The following is a 23,675-nucleotide window of genomic DNA, read 5'->3' on the forward strand; positions in this document are numbered from 1 at the left end:
AATGCTCATCATCACTGGCCATCAGAGAAATGCAAATCAAAACCACAATGAGATACCATCTCACACCAGTTAGAATGGCGATCATTAAAAAGTCAGGAAACAACAGGTGCTGGAGAGGATGTGGAGAAATAGGAACACTTTTACACTGTTGGTGGGATTGTAAACTAGTTCAACCATTATGGAAAACAGTATGGCGATTCCTCAAGGATCTAGAACTAGATGTACCATATGACCCAGCCATCCCATTACTGGGTATATACCCAAAGGATTATGAATTATGCTGCTATAAAGACACATGCACACGTATGTTTATTGCAGCACTATTCACAATAGCAACGACTTGGAATCAACCCAAATGTCCATCAGTGACAGATTGGATTAAGAAAATATGGCACATATACACCATGGAATACTATGCAGCCATAAAAAACGATGAGTTTGTGTCCTTTGTAGGGACATGGATGCAGCTGGAAACCATCATTCTTAGCAGACTATCACAAGAACAGAAAACCAAACACCGCATGTTCTCACTCATAGGTGGGAACTGAACAATGAGATAACTTGGACTCAGGAAGGGGAACATCACACACCGGGGCCTATCATGGGGAGGGGGGAGGGGGGAGGGATTGCATTGGGAGTTATACCTGATGTAAATGACGAGTTGATGGGTGCAGCACACCAACATGGCACAAGTATACATATGTAACAAACCTGCACGTTATGCACATGTACCCTACAACTTAAAGTATAATAATAATAAATAAATTTAAAAAAATAAATAAATAAATAAATAATGAAAATATAAATCAAAAAAAAAATTCAAGTTATTTTTCATAGCTTAAACTATATTTAATATGTCAGAACATAAAAAGCAAGTGGAGAAGATGCCTGAGTTAATATAAAGAGATTTCATAATTTTCATTTCTAAAGTTCTTGTCTTTTAGCCGTGAGAGAATCCTGTAATTTTTCATTTAGAAACTACTCCGGAACAAATCTACCTACGTTGCTTATCTGGTTTCTTCACTGATAATAGATTTGTAACCAGCTTTTAGAGAGTGATGAAAAGGGCTGCTGGTAGGAGGCACAACAGTTACATCAAGTGAGATTAAATTAATTTAGGAAAAGGAAGCAAGCCACATAAAACTGCTAAAAATAACATCTCCTACATTTCATCAGGTTTCATTTAGTTCATGGGAAAAAGCCAAATTCTCAATATATTATCAAAAGTTTTTCCCTCAGTATTAAGTAAATCAAATTTGAATGAATAGTAGTTTTATTTTGTAGTCTGTTTCATAGAAAAATGTAAAACACATAAATTGAAATATTTATCCAGTGAGAAATCATTTTTCTCCTTTTTTTTTTTTTTTTTTTTTTTTCTAACTTGGTGCATTTTAGTGTTAAGTGAGCTAACAATCAACTGGTTGTATGGTTAAATACAACTTCTAGAGACCCAAAGTTCATAGACCTGGAGTTTTATAACCATGAATAACCCCAATGCAAGTTGTTAGTGGATTGGCTGCAAACTGAGAAACCCTTGATGTCCATAAAGCTTCCTCAAGTCCCAGAGGTAACATGAAGATACAAAGTTCCTCTTAGATTCTTAGTGTTTTTCCTGGCACTTAGAATTTTAATAATTATTTGTAATTCATGTACACTCTATGTTTCTTCTTTCTCCTGTATAATTAGATTTGTTCTTTTAACGTCATCTTTATGCTGACTTTTACTGATAATAAGTTGCTAAAGAATTTGGATTTGTATTAACATTTTTGTGAGCAAAGCCAATTTATTTTTCTGAAAAAAAAAATGATAGAACAGTTTCTATAACGGCCAGTTGAAACAAGAAATTCACTTCTGTCTTTCTAATTATGTCTGAGTCTGTTGAGTTTTAGTGTGCTGCGCTTCATCAGTTCTCTTGGGTGCTTGTTTAATTGGGTGACAAATGTAAGAATATGACGGCCTCAGTATAAAACTTTAGCTAGTCTGTGCGCAGGCATTAGCTGTCCTATTATTAAAAAAAAATGAAGTCAGAAGCTTTTGATATGCTTAAGGAATTCAGAAATATTTGATAGTGCTGAAACTTCAAACGGCTATAATAAAAAAGTTTTAATTTTTTAATCATAAGCAATAACATATGTTTTAATAAATATTTCAGAAGAGCAATATTAAATATGGAATTTCAGAGGAGAAATTGAAGATTTTTGATAGAAGTATTTAGTTGAAATAAAATAGTGGGCACTCTGAGGTATGTTCTAATATACTATATTGGCTCCTACATTGAGAAGGAGAAAATTAAAAGTAATAATAATGAAATAATTTTATTAAATGTTAAACAACCAAAATGTGTGTATCTAAGGAGGTTCCCTGTTTTAGTACCCTAGTATAGCAGAGAATCTTACGGAAAGACTGTTCGTCAGGATTTTGACAGTGACAGATTGCTTTGTGTGCACTGCTAGCTGCGATTCGCTGTCAATGCCCTTGATTCTGCTGCCATCGTCCTCCAGGAGGGTGATAGGTGCTTTTATTTCATTCAGCAGTTGACATTTGCACCTGAACATTTTTAGTTACTCTGTCAAAGAAAGCAAAACAGATAATTCAGTTTCTACGTTTTTGTACCATTTGGAGCATCAGCTTGCAGTTTGCTTGACTGAGACGCTAGGTGAGTATCAATCGAGCAGATTGGGTAGATGTAGAAGTGTTTTGATAAATAAAATTATAGAGTAGGAAGTAGGAATTAATAAAGGGATCAGTTATGTTTAGTGTGACATTTTGCTTCTCAGTCTTGGCAACAGATTTTTTTGCAACTTTAGTGGGATTTGCATAATTGTAAGTTAGTCTGTGCAAACAGTCCCCATCCATTTTGGCACCAGGAACTGGTTTCATGGAAGAAATTTTTTCCATGAACTTGGTGGAGGAAATGGTTTCAGGATGATTTAAGTTCATTACATTAAGGTGCGCTTTATTTCTATTAACATTACATTGTAATATGTAATGAAGTAATTATACAATTCACTGTAATGTGGAATTAGTGGGATCCCTGAGCTTGTTTTCCTACCACTAGACAGTCCCATCTGGGGGTGATGAGAGACAATGACAATAAAAGGCAATGAGATTAAAGAACATAGAACAAACAATAAAGATTAAAAAATAAAAACAGTCTTTAATATTTTAGTTCTTCAGATAGCTTTCATTTGTAAAATAAATATAATCAACGCTGCTTTAGATTACACTTTTTAAATGTAAAGAAACAGAAAAATACCCTGGCTCCTGAGTTCCCTGAAAGGTCATTTCTCTGGCCCAGGAAAAGCGGCATTCAGGCCGGATAGTAACTGTAACAACTGCAGTCACTGCCTAATAACTACCACCAGAGTGCAAAGGAAATGCCACAACCTTGAACCAGGTTGAAAACTGTACCTATTGTTTGTAACTCCCTGTGGCAATAAAGTTTTACTTTTCTTATTATTAATATTGAAAACCTCAGAAAACTCATTAGCCAACTGTAGTCACAATACATCCCTTTAGATTTCCTGTAATGAAGTTCAAGTTTACCATTCATGTAACATCATCAGTTATAGCTCTCACAAATATAGTTTTTATAAAAATGTCAGTTTTCCAAACGTATATTCATGCAGTTAGGAAAGTAATGAAAGCTTTTTTATGGCTATGTGTATTTTTTACAATTGCTGTGATTTTAAGCTCTGTGTTATCAAATAAATAAATAAATAAATAAATAACATCCGTAGGAGTGAGTTTACAGACTTGGCATCTCCAAGGCCAATCAAGTGCCACACATTTATTTTCCATGGCAACCATGGTTTAAGCACAAAAAGGTCCTGATGTTATTTGGCAACTTTGTCCTAACTAAATTGTGTCCAGTTTTGCTTATTCCATATTACACCAAATCAATACTTTAAGAACCTGAGAAAACTTCTGTTGTCTAGCCATTGTATAGTTTTATATTTTAATCTGTACTCAAAGGATTAGCATAGTCTCTCTCAATAGGTTTACATGTGGATAGTTGTGGGTGGTGTGCTTATTTTTGTATTATTTTGATGGAGGATAATTTATAGGGTAGGAAGAAGTAGGACAGTCATTGTAGTCATGCCTGGACTCATGGTGACAAACACAAATGAAAACTGCACTGAAACAATTGCTCTTCAAGAAGACATCCTCAATTTTGTTCCTAAATAGAGTGCTTTGTTTTTTGTATTGTTCTAATGTAATCTTCAATTTACTTCAAATAAATATATTTTGCTCTACATTTTTTTCCTATGGTTAAATTTTGTAATTCACAGTTATTCTGCATATATTTTATGGGTATACATGATATTGTTTATAATAATATTTTCATTCCTCATGTTTCAAGTATCACTATTTCTCTGGTCAAAAACAAATAAAAAACCAAACACTACCTTTTAACAATGCAGTATTTTAAATGAATAATTCTAGTATTTTTAAAAATTTGGTTTACTGAAATTATGAGGAATAGATTAGAGGATATAGTTGTCAACTTCAAGTAATTTGCATAGATGCATAATTCAACAATGGTATAAGCTCCCTTGCATTGAATGTATTTATCCATGTTTGTGTTTTTTATGTGAAGATGTGAGTCATACTGGATGGATAATATACACTGTTTTAAACTGTATCTGTATGTTTGGAGAAGGCCCAAGAAAATATTGACAATGTTAAATTTATTTTAAATCACTATATTAATGATGTAAAACACACTAAATATAATGCTTACTTTTGTGTTGATATGCAAGAAAATTTTGCATTTATTTATTTATTTAATTTATTTTTATTTTTTATTTATTATTATTATTATACTTTAAGCTCTTGGGTACATGTGCATAACATGCAGGTTTGTTACATATGTATACTTGTGCCATGTTGCTGTGCTGCACCCATCAACTCGTCAGCACCCATCAACTCGTCATTTACATCAGGTATAACTCCCAATGCAATCCCTCCCCCCTCCCCCCTCCCCATGATAGGCCCCAGTCTGTGATGTTCCCCTTCCCGAGTCCAAGTGATCTCATTGTTCAGTTCCCACCTATGAGTGAGAACATGCAGTGTTTGGTTTTCTGTTCTTGTGATAGTTTGCTAAGAATGATGGTTTCTAGCTGCATCCATGTCCCTACAAAGGACACAAACTCATCGTTTTTTATGGCTGCATAGTATTCCATGGTGTATATGTGCCACATTTTCTTAATCCAGTCTGTCACTGATGGACATTTGGGTTGATTCGAAGTCTTTGCTATTGTGAATAGTGCCGCAATAAACATACGTGTGCATGTGTCTTTATAGCAGCATGATTTATAATCCTTTGGGTATATACCCAGTAATGGGATGGCTGGGTCATATGGTACATCTAGTTCTAGATCCTTGAGGAATCGCCACACTCTTTTCCATAAATGTTGAACTAGTTTACAATCCCACCAACAGTGTAAAAGTGTTCCTATTGCTCCACATCCTCTCCAGCACCTGTTGTTTCCTGACTTTTTAATGATCGCCATTCTAACTGGTGTGAGATGGTATCTCATTGTGGTTTTGATTAGCATTTCTCTGATGGCCAGTGATGACGAGCATTTTTTCATGTGTCTGTTGGCTGTATGAATGTCTTCTTTTGAGAAATGTCTGTTCATATCCTTTGCCCACTTTTTGATGGGGTTGTTTGTTTTTTTCTTGTAAATTTGTTTGAGTTCTTTGTAGGTTCTGGACATTAGCCCTTTGTCAGATAAGTAGATTGCAAAAATTTTCTCCCATTCTGTAGGTTGCCTGTTCACTCTGATGGTAGTTTCTTTTGCTGTGCAGAAGCTCTTTAGTTTAATTAGATCCCATTTGTCAATTTTGGCTTTTGCTGCCGTTGCTTTTGGTGTTTTAGACATGAAGTCTTTTCCCATGCCTATGTCCTGAATGGTACTACCTAGGTTTTCCTCTAGGGTTTTTATGGTATTAGGTCTAACATTTAAGTCTCTAATCCATCTTGAATTAATTTTCGTATAAGGAGTAAGGAAAGGATCCAGTTTCAGCTTTCTACTTATGGCTAGCCAATTTTCCCAGCACCATTTATTAAATAGGGAATCCTTTCCCCATTTCTTTTTTCTCTCAGGTTTGTCAAAGATCAGATGGCTGTAGATGTGTTTGAGGACATGTAGCATTTTTATGTGAATTTTCACTTTTCCCACAAAATGTACTGTAAATACTAAAACAGTTGTGAAAATTAAGAAACATTTTGCTACTGAAATGTTTATTCTGAGATGAATGTTTTGTTTTTAATGCATCTTATAATTAATCATATGTTTGAAAATTCATTCTTTAATAAAATAAGCTTCAGAAATATTTCAACTGGGTAAAAAAGTGGGACTACGTTGAATTACAGTCTGATGTTAAATGCTTAATAGAATGTTGAAATACGACTTAATGACTATCAGAGGAAAAATATTAAATGATAAAATTACCTTTAAACTCAATATTCACATTTGAAAAAATATAAAGCACTATCTTCAGTTGAGAAATGAAGGGAAGTTATATATATTCTTATTTTTTAACATCAACATTTTATAAAGCATTTTGTTAATTTAATACCTTTAGCAATATGTAATGGTAAAATATCTTATATGTGTGATGACAGAAAAGATTGTACTGTTTTAGGAAATAATAGAAACTAATCAACTCTTGTATTTTATTCTTCAGAATCCTAGTTGGAAGTAATATAAGAATATGCAGGATATTATATTTCAAAGCATTAATAAATTAATGCTTAGAATAAAAGTTAATTTATTTGGCCTTCAATCAAAGTTATATTAACCAGTACATTCATAGCAATATTTTTTTGTTCATGAATGACCCAATATACTACACCATTGTAATTGACTTCTACATCAATCTAGACCAATTAAATTGTGTTTTATTGTAACTTTACTGCCAGAGAGAGAGAGAGAGAGAATTAATTACATTGATTAAGCCAAGCAAAGTTTCCAAAACTTGATAACTATAAAGCTTGGACAGCCAGTGTGATGCTTAGAATGGATATTTGATTTGTGAGTCAGGAGGTCTAAGTCCCAGTTCTAGCTCTCATTTCATGCACATGATCCTGAAGTAGCTTGATAGCATCCCTGGCTCCAGATACAGTATCTCTTTTATATAATGAGATGGTGAGACTAAATGATTTCAAAGTTCTGATAGCTGTAAAATTTTAGATATTTCAGCTCTTCTACATTTCCTTCAAGAGATTCCCAAAAACTTCAATAAATTTTATTTTGTAATAAATCTTTCTAACTAAAAATAAAATATTTATCCACCAATTTAATCCAAAAATTTTTAATTTCTACCATGTGCCCAGCACTGTGTATAATTATGCATAGAAAGTTTATAGTTAATTAAGGGAGATAATACAAATAAATTAGTGCCCTGTAATTTTATGATTGGCATAATGAAACATAATGGAAACTTTGGGGTAAAATAAAATAAATTCAAGCTATCTTGGAGAATACCTTCAGGTTTTGTTGTTGTTGTTGCTGTTGTTGTTGTTGTTGTTGTTGTTGTTTGAGACGGAGTTTCACTCTTATTGCCCAGGCTGGAGTGCAATGGAGCGATCTCAGCTCACTGTAATCTCCACTTCCCAGGTTCAAGCAATTCTCCTGCCTCAGTCTCCAGAGTAGCTGGGATTACAGGTGCCCACCACCACACCTGTCTAATTTTTTTGTATTTTTATAGAGATGGAGTTTCACCGTGTTGGTCAGGATGGTCTCGAACTCCTGACAGCAGATGATACACCCTCCTTGGCCTCCCAAAGTGCTGGGATTACAGGCTTGAGCAACCGCACCCAGCCCCTCTTGAGAGTTTTAATACCCAATTCTTCGTATATCTACTCCTCAGATAATTTTTAACTCTGGGGAAACAGTGTTTTTGCTTTTGTTTAAACAACTGTTTAAAACAAACTGTTTAAAACAAAAATAATTTTGCTTCAAACATTTTTTGCAAGTAAACCTATGGGGTCTTTTTCTGATACCCCTGTATTCACTAGGATTTGTGTTTTGAATATAAGCTATATAAATATATATATTTAACAAACGTTTGTGTTATTAAGTATAATGATTCATTTGCAAATACTCTAAAAAGTATTTCTATAGGCAAAGGAAACCTGCACAGAAATTATCATAAGAATAATTGAATATTTAAAATAAACTGCTTATTTATTCATCCGTTTTATTGCTATTTAGAGGTGAACTTACAAGAAAAAAACTTTTTTTTTTTTTCATACTAGGTAAATATATTGTTTGGAATAGTAGGTACTTATAAAATAAAAATGAAATATGGATATTAACCTGTTAGTTCCTGGTCGAAAGTTAATTTATCATCTGTATATCTTCAATTATAGAACAGTGCAATTGTAGCCTTGAAATAAAACAAAATAAATATGAGACATACACTAAAATGATTAAAAATAGATTGTATTGGATTTTAAAATAAACTCATATTAGTAATTGAAAGAAGTAGTTTGTTTTTCATAATCTTTCACAGTATCAGATTTCAGCATTTTGTTTTTGCCAAACCATATTAGAATAATTATACATTTGAAAGGATATAAGTATGAAAATCCAAACTTGCGTTTTAGTACATATGCATGGATGATTGCTTAAAACAGATAGGTAAGTAGATAGATGTCTAGATATCCATATATATGTAGATATAGATATAGATGTGGTACCTTCCTTGATATAATTCACAAGGAAAATTAATATTAACCAATTACTGTTAGTAAATGTTAGGGGTAAAATAAAATAACATTTATACAGCGAAGTACATAACGTGTTCAAATTTGAAAACATTTCAGCAACCATGGCCTAGACTAAAAAATAGGACATTACTAGATCATAAGTATTACTCCTAACGCCCTCTTACCACCATTCTTATATCCAAAGGGTGACCACCATCCTGTATTCTAACACTAAAAGTTTATTTTACCCAATTTTGAGCTATATATTAATGGAAGTTCAAAATTAGGCAAAATAAACTTCTAGTGTTAAAATATTGAAACATTTATATAATGTTCCTTCAACATTATGTTTGTGAGATTTGCTCATGTTCGGTATTCTATGGACAGTGTACATAAAAATTTATTCTTACTGTAGTACAGTATTCAAATCTTCTATTTACTTCCACATTGTATTACTGTTTGCCACTTGATGTGGTTTGGCTCTGTGCCTTCACCCAAATCTCATCTCAAAATGTAATCCCCACATCTTGAGGGAGGGACCGGTGGGAGGTGATTGGATCATGGGTGTGGTTTCCCCCAAACTGTTCTCCTGATAGTAAGTTCTCAGGAGAGCTGGTGGTTTTAAAAGTGTGTCACTTCCTGGCTGTCTTTTGCCTGCCACCATGAAAGACATATCTTGCTCCCCTTCACCTTCTGACTTCGGCCATGATCTTAAGTGTCTAAGGCCTCCCCAGCCATGTGGAAGTACAAGTCGATTAAACTTCTTTCCTTTATAAATTACCTAGTTTCTGGTAGTATCTTTATACCAGTATGAAAATGGACTAATACACTAATGTAATATGTTTCTGTTTGGAGTTACTAAGAATAATTGATACTAACCTCTTTGAAAGTGCCTTTTGTACATACATGTTCACATTTTTGTTGACTGTGTATCTAGCTCATATCATGTGCCTATGTCTATTACGTAGATACTTTCAAGGAATTTTCTAAAGTGATTGTACGAGTTTACACTCCCAGCAGAAGCATACAAGAATTCCAGTTTCTCCACTGTATTGTCACCACTTGGCATTGTCTGGCTTCTTATGCTTATAAGACTTTCTGGTGAATGGATAGTAGTTTCTATGTTTTAATTTCCAGCTCTTTGATAATAAAGTTGAAAACTATTTCAAAATGACTGGATGTTTACATATCTTTGTTATCAAGTGTGTTTTCAGTGTTGCTCTTGCCATATTATTATTCGTTTGTATAATTTATTTATATATTCTAGATATAAACCTTTTGCTGTATATATGAATTGCAACTATGTTAATCAATATTTTTAAAAACAAAGAAATTATGCAGTGAATAAATTTTAGTTCTAATTATGTAAGATTAAATCTTTATTTCTATTTTAAAAATAAGTATCAATTCTTATATTAAATGTTAAGATATCAGAAATTCAATATGAGTCTAATATAGTTAATATTCTCTAGTATAGTTTCTACCTTCTCAACCCAAAGTGTTTTGAATGATTAAAAAATAGAAACATTTATTTCTGGAAAAGGAGACAACTGAAGTGGACTGTATGATAGAGTATATCTAATGTGAATAGGGGCAAAACGTGTAAAAGGAAATAACTGGTATAGCAGTTTGTCAGGACGCAGGTATCAATAACAAATTTCACTACTCCCCCACCTCAACTCCTGTTATTTCAGACGTGCTTTTCTTGTTACAATATAGGATAGGTAAAATCTCCTCTTAAATATTAACATTCATTTTGTAGTTATGCAGATGAGATGTAGGTCTCTAGAAGAGAAAATTGATTTCAGATGGAAAGTCTTAGATTATGCCTCTTTGGGCCTAACTCAATTGTAAAACAGCTAATTGTACTTATCAGTATTCCAGTGTTTTATCTTCATTATCGATGGCTGATAAAATTACTCAGAAGTTACTTTGATATAACCTAATGTAACTAGGAAATAAATAAAATAATTCATGAGAAATACACTTTGAAAAGGTAAAGGCCATGATATTTGGGTGCTGCAAATAACGAATAGTCTTGAAGCGCAATTACTCCTAGTCTCAACCATTTTCATGTCTGGTAAAAGGCTAGGGGAATCATAAAAGTAGAAAAAAAATGACAGTTGCTCCTCTGGCTAAGTATTTTGTTTCATTGCTTAAATTTCCATCATGGGAATTTGTTACTTTTATTATTAAAAATGATGGGTTGGAACAAACAAGTAAACTGCTATTCTGTGTTTTGGCACAGTTAGCATCTCTGTAGTAAATTTATTTTTATTTTTTCTTTCCATTTTTATTTATTTTATTATTACTGTAAAAAATTAAATAAGTATGGGTACATTTACTAATGCTGGCATTGGTAAGGCATATGGAGTCCTTAAATGGAATACAATTTAAAGATAGATTTATTTCATATAAAGTGCTAGAGTTTGTAAAATTTTATATTAACCCAGATAGTGATCAGTGAATTCAGATGTGAAGGATAGAGAACAAAATAAAACTGTAAGTATGTTACGCTAAATTTATATGACGGCATATCATGAAAGATGAGAAAGTAGAGCAATATATAAAGATAGAGATATTCAAATATTCTCAAAATGTGTATCTATTATTTAATTGTCTCACATGTATTCTCAACAACAGAGTAGGTGAATATAAGAGACTCTCTGTAATGGGGTAATATTATTTACCTTCTTTCAAGGATGAAGTGTTAGAGGATTTTGCCTTCCCTTTTCCAAGATCACATATGTCAATGAGTATGAACTTAATGCCAATTTTACTTGGAAAACTTTATAAAAAAGGCAAGCATGGGTGTGTGTTTATATTTGTGTGATATGTGTTGGTTGGCAATAGTGAAACCACATGATAGGAGAAAATGAAAATTTAAATTACCTTATACCCTAAGTATTATCTTTGATGCTTTTATTTTTCCCTTTGCCCTTAGGTTGTTACTAATTTATACTTAAATATTAATTATACATACATATATCAACACTATAAATTATTTCTCTAAACAAAATAAGTTCTATTCACTATCATCAGTGGGGAAGAGTAGCTGGAGAATAATTCAAAGTTTTTGTAGTGTTAAGGAAAAAGTAATTTTTTGCCCATGATAAACTACATTGTCAACTCTGGCTATGTACACATAGTTAATCTTGGTTACTCTGAAGAACTTATCATTTAGAAAATATAATAGAGTTATCATGACACAAACATGCACTCAATGCATTTGAGTTAATGTATCTGTATCCATCATTGATTATCGCCTCTAAGTTGATGACTTCCAAATTAGTAGTCCCATCGTTGACATAACTTCTAAGATATAAACCTGTGTTGCCACTCCTACTAAATATTTTCACCAAAGAGAGTAAACATGTTCAAAACTGAGCTCCCTTAAATGCCCTCCACAGTGGGCTTCTTAGCTTCATATTTTTAATGTTATCACTAAAAATGGAAGCCTCAGTGGCCTTTCTCTGTACCAGTGAACATTTTCAGTGTTTCATAATGTCATTTCATAACCTTGTTATGTCTTGTTTTTTACAATTGAACTTCAGATAAAGTTTATTGTCACTATTTACTTTAGGCTTTCATCATCTTCATGATGGCCTTAATGTCTTTCCTGCTCCATAGTACGAAGTTTTTCCTTATGTTGCCTCCTCTTAATCAATACCTTTCTCTTAATCAATACCCCTGGGCTGATGCAAGAACTTAATATGTTCTATGGATATGTGAGTGAACAAAATAGACAAAATCTCCTGCACTTTTAGAATGTGGAGCTCTCATTCTAGTGAGAGGTGTCAACAGTAATCATAAAAAATGTAAATTGTACAGCATTTTGTGAGCTGATGTCTACTGTGAAAAAGGTAGAACAATGTAAGAAATAAAAAAGAAAATGTTGGAAGAGTTTGGGGTATTCACTTTAAATAGGTTAGTCCAAGTAGTCCCAAGAGAATGAGATTTGAGCAAAAATTGGAAGGAAGTGAAGGATTAGCTAGAAAATAGTTTGAGGAAGAACATTCCAGGTACTAGAACAACAAGTCAAATACCCCAAGGCATCTGCATAATGTAATCAGTATGTATGTTTGAGATACAGCAAGGCAGAATAAATAAGAGAGGAGACAGATTTAGGGAGGTAACAGGGAGCTGGGTAATATGGTGTCTTCCTAGTCCTATAAAAGACTCTAAGTCATACCCTGAATAAGAATGGGAAACCATTAAATGATTGTAAACAGTGGAACGAAGTGATCTAAATTGTATTTTGCAAAGACCAGTCTGGTTATTAATAAAGAATATCTTATTGAAAATACAAAGGTTCTGACAATATTGTTCTGCTTTAAATAGTTTTAAATCTTCAGGATTAAATCTTCAGTATAAATTTTCAACCTCCTATAATTCATTAAATTTAGTCTCCTCATCTCCTCCTATCCCTCCCAAGACACCCATGAAAAAATCAGTCCACATATGAGAATACATATTTAAGTACTAAATCTGTGAGCTGCAGACCAAAATTGGATGGAAATGGTAAAATAACACAGATAGAATCATCAAGGAATACTTTGTGTAAATGTTTGAACATGAGCTTAATTTTGAGGATAGATAAAACTGATTAGTCAAAGTTGAGAAAGGAGAAGTTTCTAATCCAAGTGGGGTGGGAGTGGAGGATGTTGTATGATCAAAGGCCTAGAATGAATGTCAAACTGAACAGGGAGATACTGGCATATTGGAAAGAACTGGGCCAGATGGAAGGCAGAGAGTTAAGAATTTCATGCCAACATAAAAATGGGAAAAATATAGATTTTTAGGTAAAAGAAAATAATAAAATCAGTTTTGAGAGCGTAGCCTGGCAGATGGCTCTGATCTATTGAGTAAAAACAAACACAAACAACTCTCATATGAGTCAGAACTTGGTCTCTTCCATAAGGAGTGGGCCTTTTTTATATCTTGGGTGAAATCAGTGACTTTATGAGTTGTGCTTTTGAACAAAGATGGCATGCATTATTTTCTTGGAATATTTATACCCAACCAAAGGAAAGAAATGAGTTAAAGACAAAGGGAGTTACTGCTTTGCGCTATGTTTAGGTGTGGGTATTGCTGGTGTGTATGAGGTCCTGGACTTTCGGTGATATTTACTGTCAAACATATAATATTAGTGTGTGACAACTACAATGAACCAAAAGGACATTGTAAAGTCTGATTTAGATAATAAAGTTGATGTTTTGTTTGCCAGGTAACAGAAACACGGACTGGTCCTCTTGGCTGCAGTAACTATGACAACCTAGATTCTGTCAGTTCTGTTCTGGTTCAGAGTCCTGAGAATAAGATTCAGTTGCAAGGTATGTAGGTAAAATTTCATTAATTCTCTACGAGCCTGGATAACAATTATCCAGTCATGATTTATTTTCCATTTTTTAAAATAAGCTACATATACGTACAGGCTATTAAAAACTCTCATTAAAGGCTGATGTCATAATTTAACTGATAAAATATGAAATTCTAGACCATATGAATAAAATATCAAAATTCTCTTTTCTTCTCAAATTAAGTAACATATAGCAATTGAAAATCTGTCCTAATAATATTTTTCTTACATATAGTAATCATTGTGTCATTATGTAGCAGTTTCTTCATATGCTTGCCTCAACTTTGACTTTTTACTTAAAGATTCCTGTGAAAGTTGTAACCATATTTATGCATGGTGTAAAATGAACTGTTGACATTTTATATTTAACCTAATGTGGCAGTCAAGACTGTATTTTTCTTCTGATAAATAGAAATGTACTTAAGGATATATTAACAAAATATTTACATTCATATGATTTCCATTTTAAAGTTAGATTTTATAAAAATAATTTGCTATTTTCTATGACTACATATTTTAGATATTCAATAGAGAGTATTTTATTCATAAACACTTTAAAAAATACAATAGGTATGCATACATGTTCATTCTTATAGGCAGGAACAGGTTATGAATACACACGTTTAAACACCTCTAGTTGAACAAGTTCAGAAAAGTCTTTGTGATGACACTTTTTGTCAGAATTAAGTTGACTGATCAAAGAGGTAATTTTGAGTTGTTCTTCTCTAGTATGCGTTTTTTCAATTGCATAAATTAGAGCTGAATATTTACATTATTCGGTTTTGCATAAAAATGCTTAAAAGTTTCAGAAATCCTACCACTTTTTCCCTTAACTTTGCAATCTTGAAAAATGTATCAGTGTCCCCGCATGTTGGCTTATGCCTGCAATCATAGCCCTTTGGGAGGCTGAGGCTGGACGATCACTTGAAGCCAGGAGTTCAAGACCAGCCTGGGCAACATAGTGAGACGTAAAAAAGAAAAATATTAGCTGGGAGTTGGTGTTGCAGGCCTGCAGTCCCAGCTACTCAGGAGGCTGAGGCAGGAGGATTGCTGCACCTGCGTTCAAGGTTGCAGTGAGCTATGACCATACCACCGCACTCCACGGCCACTCCAGCCTGGATAGACATCACTTTCCATGCTGCACATCACTGTCCAGACACTACACATCATGTTACTCCAGCCTGGGTGACACTGAGACCCTGTCTCTAAAACATTTAAAAAATAATAATTAATTAAAAGAAAAATGTAACAGCATTTAATTGTTTAAATTTATCCTAAATAGTGAATGAATGCCTTTTATTTTGAGTTGTATTAAAAGCACTTGGCCGGGCGTGGTGGCTCAAGCCTGTAATCCCAGCACTTTGGGAGGCCGAGACGGGCGGATCACAAGGTCAGGAGATCGAGACCATCCTGGCTAATCCGGTGAAACCCCGTCTCTACTAAAAAAATACAAAAAACTAGCCGGGCGAGGTGGCGGGCGCCTGTAGTCCCAGGTACTCAGGAGGCTGAGGCAGGAGAATGGCGTGAACCCGGGAGGCGGAGCTTGCAGTGAGCTGAGATCCGGCCACTGCACTCCAGCCTGGGCGACAGAGTGAGACTCCGTCTCAAAATAAATAAATAAATAAATAAAATTTAAAAATAAATAAATAAATAAATAAATAAATAAATAAAGCACAAAGTTCTTAAATACTTTAACAATTTGAATGTTACTCAATTTATCAATATCAATTACAGATTTACATTTATTAAAACATTTTCTCTAATTTAAATAAAAATGTTGTCCATCAATATTTCCTGCAATTCTCTACTGCTTACTCCTTTTTAATATATGGATTAAGTTTCTATCAGAATATGAATTACAATAAAAATGACAACCCATTTATAACAATTAGTATGACCACTTCAGTTTGTTATAAAAATTATTTATTAACAAGATTTGTTGATTTTTGTCTGAATTACTGTGTTCAGTTTTCAAAATATTAAATTGTTTTTTAAACCCCTCAGTCCCCTGTCTAGAAAAATAATTAGCACAAGGAATAAATGAAGCAACATTTCTCTTTTGTATAATTATTATTTCTATTATCTTCAACTAATGTGAGTAACTCAGAAACCTCCATCTCTTTCACTTTTTTTTTCTGTTTTCCATGTCTATATTTTTAATTGTCTATTACAACTTTATTTATACACCTATAAGTACAAAGTCCTTTCTGAAAATAATTTTAGGAAGTCAATTTCAAGACCCTCAGTATTTCATGCACTCTTTCTTAAATTCAATTGTTATTTACAATCCAAGTATAATGTTGACTCATCTTTTAAAACTCTCCTTTGTACTAGCCCTCATCTACCTTGTAAACTAATGTGAACAATTTATTAACTCCGGATCAACGTAACCATGGTGCATTCCTTTGAAGGGTATAGATATTTCTGTGTCACCATATATGGCAATTGAAAACACTAGTATCACTGAAGAATATTTTATTAAGGTAGCAACAGAGATCTGCATGTCTTTTGGAGTTAGCTAGTTAGATATTTGGTCTGATAAATGGATGGATATAGATACAGATGATAAATAGATATAGATAGTTGCTTGTGTGTTGTGTTTTGTTTCTAAGTACAAGATGAAGTTTTAGAATCAGAGTGTTTGTCCCATTTTGGAATCTTCTGAATTTAGATAAATTATTGAAAGAATCCTGAAATTATCACAGTTTTTTAATAAAGACCTTCTTCTGAAACTCTCCTCTTTCAGTAGAAAAAGAATTGTTCCTGAAGTGGAATTGTATCTAAGCAAAGCAAATAAAGCACCAATAATTGTTGAAGTCAACTGTATTAGACAACGAATTCAGAACAGAACGCTATGATTTAACCATCAGTATATGAATCAGTATTTTTTAAAAAATTAGAGATATAAAAGATGGACTTTGAGATCTCATTTTGCTGATAAGATTACAGAGCAGGCGTTTTTCAAAAATTTAAAAAGCCATAGCTACAACTTCAATTTAGTGATGAAAATATATTTAAGGTACATAATAAAAAGTAGTTATAAGAAAATATTGGCAAATACATATTGAAATATGTTTTGAAATTTCTAATATTGAAAATTTTCAACTGCTTATGAGTATAACACATCAAACAAGGTGTCTCTGAGTGAAAATGTAACCAGAATAATTAAAAGTCATTTATTAAATTTTGGTAGTAATTTTTTGGTAAAATTTCCAGACCTTGAGAAAAAGAATAATTTATAGAACTGAATTACAAACACTTTTCCAAATTGGTTAGTTCCCAATATTTTATTTAAATGAATTTGACAGGACTAGGCTATTTTCAGGTGAATGATTAAATGTAATTTTTAATGATGGTTCGTAAGTGTTTTGGCTTACAATAAAAATTGAATGATGCTGCTTCATAAAACTCTTTTTGTTAATATTTGTTAATTTATTGAAACACATTTTCTCAGTGCTTACATACATAAAAATGAAGACGGATAATCATTTACACTGAGGGAAGGGTCACTCTAGCCAAAAAGTGTATAAACCAATCAACAAAAGTCCTATTTAGTCATTCAAGTCATGTATTTTCAAAAAACTGATTATATTTGCTTTAAAAAAATATTTCTTCATACTTATAATAAGTGCACTTCTATTGAATTGCATATTACATATGATAGTTATAATAATGTCAGAAATATTTTTAAAATTTTCATTATCAAGAAATTATATATAGCATACATTATACTATATGATATTTCATATTTAAATTTTCAGTAAATATATGTATACATATATACATTTCAAGCTATTTACTTTTATAAAAGATAAGAATGACTATGATTAAGAAAAGACATTGATTAATGAAATTTATTATATTTGAATAAAAATATTTAGGGATAATAGAATGAAATAATGACTTGGAGGAAAGAGATGTGTGTGTGTGTGCATGTGTGTGTGTGTGAGTGTGTGAATAATTTTATTTCAGGAACAATTCTTTTTCCACTTGAAGAGCAGATGTATGAAAAAGATCATTACTAAAATGCTCATAATTCACACAAACATATGTCTATACACACACTATACATACATATATACAAATTTTATTTTTATATTTGTATATCTTGTGCAAATGTTATTTTTAAAATATGTATTAGTTACCAAATCAACAGGAATTATATTTCATTTGTACATATATACAGTGTAATATTTTTGTTGTAAAATATACATATTAATAATATCACAGAGTTTACCAACTTTGGGCCTCTTTTATGTATGATGAAAATTTTAAACAAGAGCTTACTCATGTCCAAAGTAGTGTTTATGTTTTCAAAACTATTTAAGGTAGTTCATGAGCAAAATAGCATTGAAGAACATTGACTAGCCGGTCACTTTTACTTAGCTGTTTGTCTTGCCATAACATATGCTGATATGCTGTAAATTAATTTATATTTTTTTATGTTCCTCATCGATTTTCTAATATTGTTTTATATTTGTTTAACAAATATCATTTATTTCCTTTCTTTCCTCTCATTCTGGGTTATAATTAAATGTGGTTTAGGTCTTTCCATCATAACACAAATCTTTTATGCTATTTTCTATATTTTATATCTTTTTGCCCTTTTATTCCTTTTAAACATATTCTTCTGACATATTTCAGTTCACGAATTATCTCTTAAATGTCTATGCTGCTGTTAAAGCTATCCATTGGTTCTTAATTTCAAATTATGCATTTTTATTTGTAAAATAGCCACTTGATTTTTCTTTATAATTTCTGGTTCCTTGCCATATTGTCTGTTTTGTTATTAAATTTTTGATCATGTGATTGAAATTAATTTATCATTCTTGTTTGATAACCCCTATACCATCCCATGTCTTTTTATATGTTCATCATATTTTATTGAATTCTGTTGTGCATAAAAGCTTATACAAATATCTTAAAATTATTGATGGTGCATTTTCTTCAGAGAAGATTTAGTTTTGTTTCAATGCTATTTTAATTCATTTTGAAATATGCCAATTGGAACTATACTTCAGATCTGGTGAAAGCTAGTGTGTGTGTGTGTGTGCGTGTGTGTGTGTGTGTGTTTCGTTTTGTTTTTCTTTACTCTTTGGTTATGTAGCTCATCTAGTAACTAAATCCTGATGAAGTTACTGTCTCTGTCATGGTTGGTATCAATGTCAATTTGTACTTTGTTCTGGGCAGAACTCTAATGGAAAAGATATGCCCAATATATTAGTCTGTTCTTATGTTGCTAATAAAGATGTACTTGAGACTGGGCAATTTATAAAGAAAAGAGGTTTAATTGACTCACAGTTCCACATAGCCAAGGAGGCCTCACAATCAAGACAGAGGCAAGGAGGAGCAAAGTCACATCCTTTATGGTGGCAGGCAAGAGAGGGTGTGTGCAGGGGAGGCCCCATTTATAAAACCATCAGATCTTCTGAGACTTACTAACTATCATGCAGAAACCTTCCTCCATGATTCTGTTACCTCCCACTGGGTCCCTCCCGCGACACGTGGGGATTATTGCAATTCAAGGTGAGATTTTGTTGGGGACACAGAGCCAAACCATATAACCCAATATTGGGCTCAATCTGCCTGCGGAATTTCCTTCTTTCCAGGTTAACCCCAGAAATTCTCACTTCGTTTTTGTCCTTGTTATCTCTTCAGACAGATTATTTTTAATACTTTACCTAGATTTCCTAGTTGGCTCTAGTGAGAAGGTGGGTTGAAAACAAACTAGTCTTTTCACACCGGAAACATTCATATTTTTACTCTGTGGTTTTCAGCTTGTAGCAGTTGCCCTCACATCCTGGCTTTTACAGGAATCCCATAGGTTCAAAACGAAGCTTTGTTAAGCATTGTTACAGCACCAGGTGGACCTGCTCTAAGTATAGTGCTGTCAGTATTCCTGCTTTCTTGTTTCTGTACATTACAGAAAAAAAAAAAAAAAGAAAATTTCGTGGCCAGCCCTGAACCACTCTTGAGTTGTTTGTCAGAGCAGGCCAAGCTATCTCTCTAGGAACCAACTAGTTCATATTGGTGGTCTGGTCATAAAATTCAAGTGTTCTGAGCTATGCGTCCTTAAGCCTCTTTTCTCAAAACTCTTTGATTTTAGAATGGTTTTTCAGAATATGAGTTAGCTTCTTTTAGCAGTGTATGTATGTATCATCATAGCAGGAATATTTGTGTTTCTAAAATGGAACTCACTATTTCTTGCCACCAATCTTTCCTCCTCAAATTACATCTCCTGCATTCTGTATTTCTCCAAAAGCGCTACCATCTTACATACTCAAAGTTGTAATGCAAAGATGTGCTTTATGACTATGAAAATGGTACATGAATTCTTTGATTTTTTTTGTGTGCAATGAAGATTAAAATAGATCAGTAGTTTACAAGTTTGTAGTCCACATTCAATTACTGTTACCTTAGGTCTTTTAATAAATATATACTGATTCCTGAGTTCCTTGAGCAAAGACTCTGAATTATTCAAATTGTTTTTAGCACTTAAAATTTTCAGAAAAATAAATCACTAGATGTATCTAAAATGTGCAGTAATTTGGTAAACCATAAGACTAGACAATTAAGAAAATTTCTGATTGTGTCATTTTATGCCTCTTAAGTATTTTAACACTTTTCATTTGCCTTAGATCAAATAAAGTACTATTTAGCAGATTCTCATTATTCCTCTATCCTTAATTGCTTTCCCTAGCTTTGATATTTTCAATCTTCTTAAAGATATTAAATCTAGGCCGGGCGCCATGGCTCAAGCCTGTAATGCCAGCACTTTGGGAGGCCGAGATGGGTGGATCACGAGGTCAGGAGATCGAGACCATCCTGGCTAACACGGTGAAACCCCATCTCTACTAAAAAATACAAAAAACTAGCCAGGCGAAGTGGCGGGTGCCTGTAGTCCCAGCTACTCGGGAGGCTGAGGCAGGAAAATGGCGTAAACCCGGGAGGCGGAGCTTGCAGTGAACTGAGATCAGGCCACTGCACTCCAGCCTGGGCGACAGAGCGAGACTCCGTCTCAAAATATATATATATATATATAAAATCTAATCTTAAAAATTAGTCAACTCTAGTATATTTCTTTGCCTTCTACCTCCAAATAAGTACCACTCTTAGTATCCCACATGGTAAAATTAATTTAAATCTAAATGAATTAATTCTGTATTCCCTGATATAGGAATCCCAAATCCCAAAAACATGACTCCCATATATGTGCGTAAGCACCTCTTTCATTGTATTCTTATAAACCATGTGCAACGAAACAATATTACTACTTTCATTTCCAAAATATATTAATATATACCCCAGCTTTTTATCTGTGTATGATATTGTTAATGTATCACTCTTCACCACAATCACTCAATATTGAAAACTCTACATCTGTCAAATAGTGTTCAATGCCTAACTTTTTAATAAAAAGTTTTCTTACTTTTTTGAACTTAATATAATTGCTTAGCCAATTACATTAATTGAATCACATGTATCTTATATAGTTGAATCTTTTTTAAATTTTTCTTAAATATACTGCAAATATCTCTGTGACAAATAAATTTCTCGGTCATCTTCACTTTTGTATCTTACCTGGAAATTTTCTTCAAAACGAGAGTGTTCAATAAATATTTATTCCAGGTGAAATGAAAATTAATACAAAATCGAATATAGAAGTTCTAAGAGTACTTTTTCCAACAATTTGCAAAAGGAATTTTGCAATTTGTCAAGATATTTGTAAATTAAATTTTTTACTAAATGTTAATCTATGATTTTTATTAAATCAACCTCTAAGATAATAGTCAAGGGTCAAAATTGATTTATTTTGTTAAACAGAAAACATGTAAAGCCATAAAAGTTCAATTTCTGGTAAGTAACAATTTGCTATTATCAGATTTTTCCTTAGCTTTGTATTTATTTTTACCTGCTTATTTGTTTAAATATTTAGTATTTAAATTTTCTTAAGTAGCCAGAAATAATGAAAAACTACCTTTTTGAAATACCATAATAAATGTTACACCCTGAGAAAACCCAAAATCTTAATTTTATAATATTTTGGAGAGTTTTTAAGAGATAGCAACTTTACTAAACATATTTCTAGCAAACTAACGAGCTATGCCACTAGGGCTGTCTATACATGGCAAACAAATAAACTGTGAAATAACTAAATCAGTCCATCTGACTCCTGTAGTTATTTTTAGTACTCATTCTTGGAAAACAGAATTATATAATTTATATGTTGCTAATGGCATGAGATAAGCCTTACCATCAACATTCAATATGTATTTTACCAATGGCACAACCCATTATGTGATATTTACATTGATGTGGGCTGATAGTCTAGTGCAAGCAAAATGAAAATATTTAAAACAATTTCAAATCAACTGGTAGAAAATAAATGCATACGTGCATTTTCAAAGGTTTAGAAAGATAGGCTCCATCTATATTATGTAAAAATAACCAAATATTGTGATAAATTACATCAAATAGTCTGAGTTTTCAGTCATCTCCATGATTAGTCATCTCTATTTCAGAAGTTTCATTATTCATGCAGTCAGAATATGTTGGAAGAGTTATAAATATTTGCAGTATGTAGACTCAGATATTTTTCTGATAGTTTAAAAACACATAATTCAAAATTTAATATACTAAATTATCTACTGTTTTGATTGAATATTATAAGTAAGTATTTTAATTTTTTCTTTAACTGAGTAAATTTGTTTGATTTCTTTGTTCTTCAAGGGCTTCAAGTGCTTCTCCCAGACTATCTTCAGGAACGTTTTGTACAAGCAGCTTTGAGCTACATTGCTTGCAATTCAGAGGGAGAGTTTATCTGCAAGGAAAATGACTGCTGGTGTCACTGTGGTCCCAAATTTCCAGAATGCAACTGCCCCTCCATGGATATTCAAGCCATGGAAGAGAATCTTCTTCGAATAACTGAAACCTGGAAAGCCTACAACAGTGACTTTGAGGAATCAGGTAAGACATGTATTTTAACACTTTTAAATATTGACAAAAATATATTGAAATGGCTAATTTGTCATTTTGCCACAAACTATTACATAGTTGGAAAGATTTTCACTTTTTTATTCTTTCAAATGGTCATTTTCATTGCTTTTATATACTGGTTACCAACTGGTGCTTTGTGTATCGCTACGTACTATTGGCATTAGAGTTTAGCCTGATTCTAAGTTGATGTATTAGTGACTTAATAAATAAAGTTCTTGCTTTTCTCAGTACAAGAATTTTTAAGTTATCATCTGATACCTCTGGGGTCTTTCACTACTTTTCTAGTGGCTGCTGTTTCTCTTGTGCAGCAAAATGAAGACAACGTTTGTTCCATACCTTCTTCAACATAATTCTCATTAGTACTTATTTTCACTTTACTTATTTTTATAATGAAATTATCTAAATTTTAATTTTATAGTGTTGTGTGAGTTGTGTTATGATTGTTTTATTTTTACTTAGTTAAAGCATACATATAAAATTTACTATCTTTACCATTTTAAACACACATAATAAGTACATTTATATTCTTTTTTTTCCCCTTCATTTTCTCCCAACCCCCACTACCCTTCCTGGCCTCTGGAAACCACCATTCTACTC

The 23,675-nt window shown here is 32.6% G+C and overlaps 1 protein-coding gene across 5 annotated transcripts in view; it reads left to right on the top strand.

Moving 5' to 3' along the window:
• The window catches only part of BRINP3 (BMP/retinoic acid inducible neural specific 3), a 396,225-nt gene that overhangs the window by 234,470 nt on the left and 138,080 nt on the right, over window positions 1-23,675 (top strand). For all 5 annotated transcript variants that reach the window (XM_050783215.1, XM_050783201.1, XM_050783228.1 and 2 more), the window contains 2 exons: window positions 13,950-14,055; window positions 22,812-23,048. In XM_050783215.1, coding sequence (XP_050639172.1) covers window positions 13,950-14,055; window positions 22,812-23,048 — 343 coding nt within the window. The remainder of the gene's footprint in view (window positions 1-13,949; window positions 14,056-22,811; window positions 23,049-23,675) is intronic.

Source organism: Macaca thibetana, chromosome 1 (genome assembly GCF_024542745.1).
Source record: "Macaca thibetana thibetana isolate TM-01 chromosome 1, ASM2454274v1, whole genome shotgun sequence".
Classification (NCBI taxonomy): domain Eukaryota; kingdom Metazoa; phylum Chordata; class Mammalia; order Primates; family Cercopithecidae; genus Macaca; species Macaca thibetana.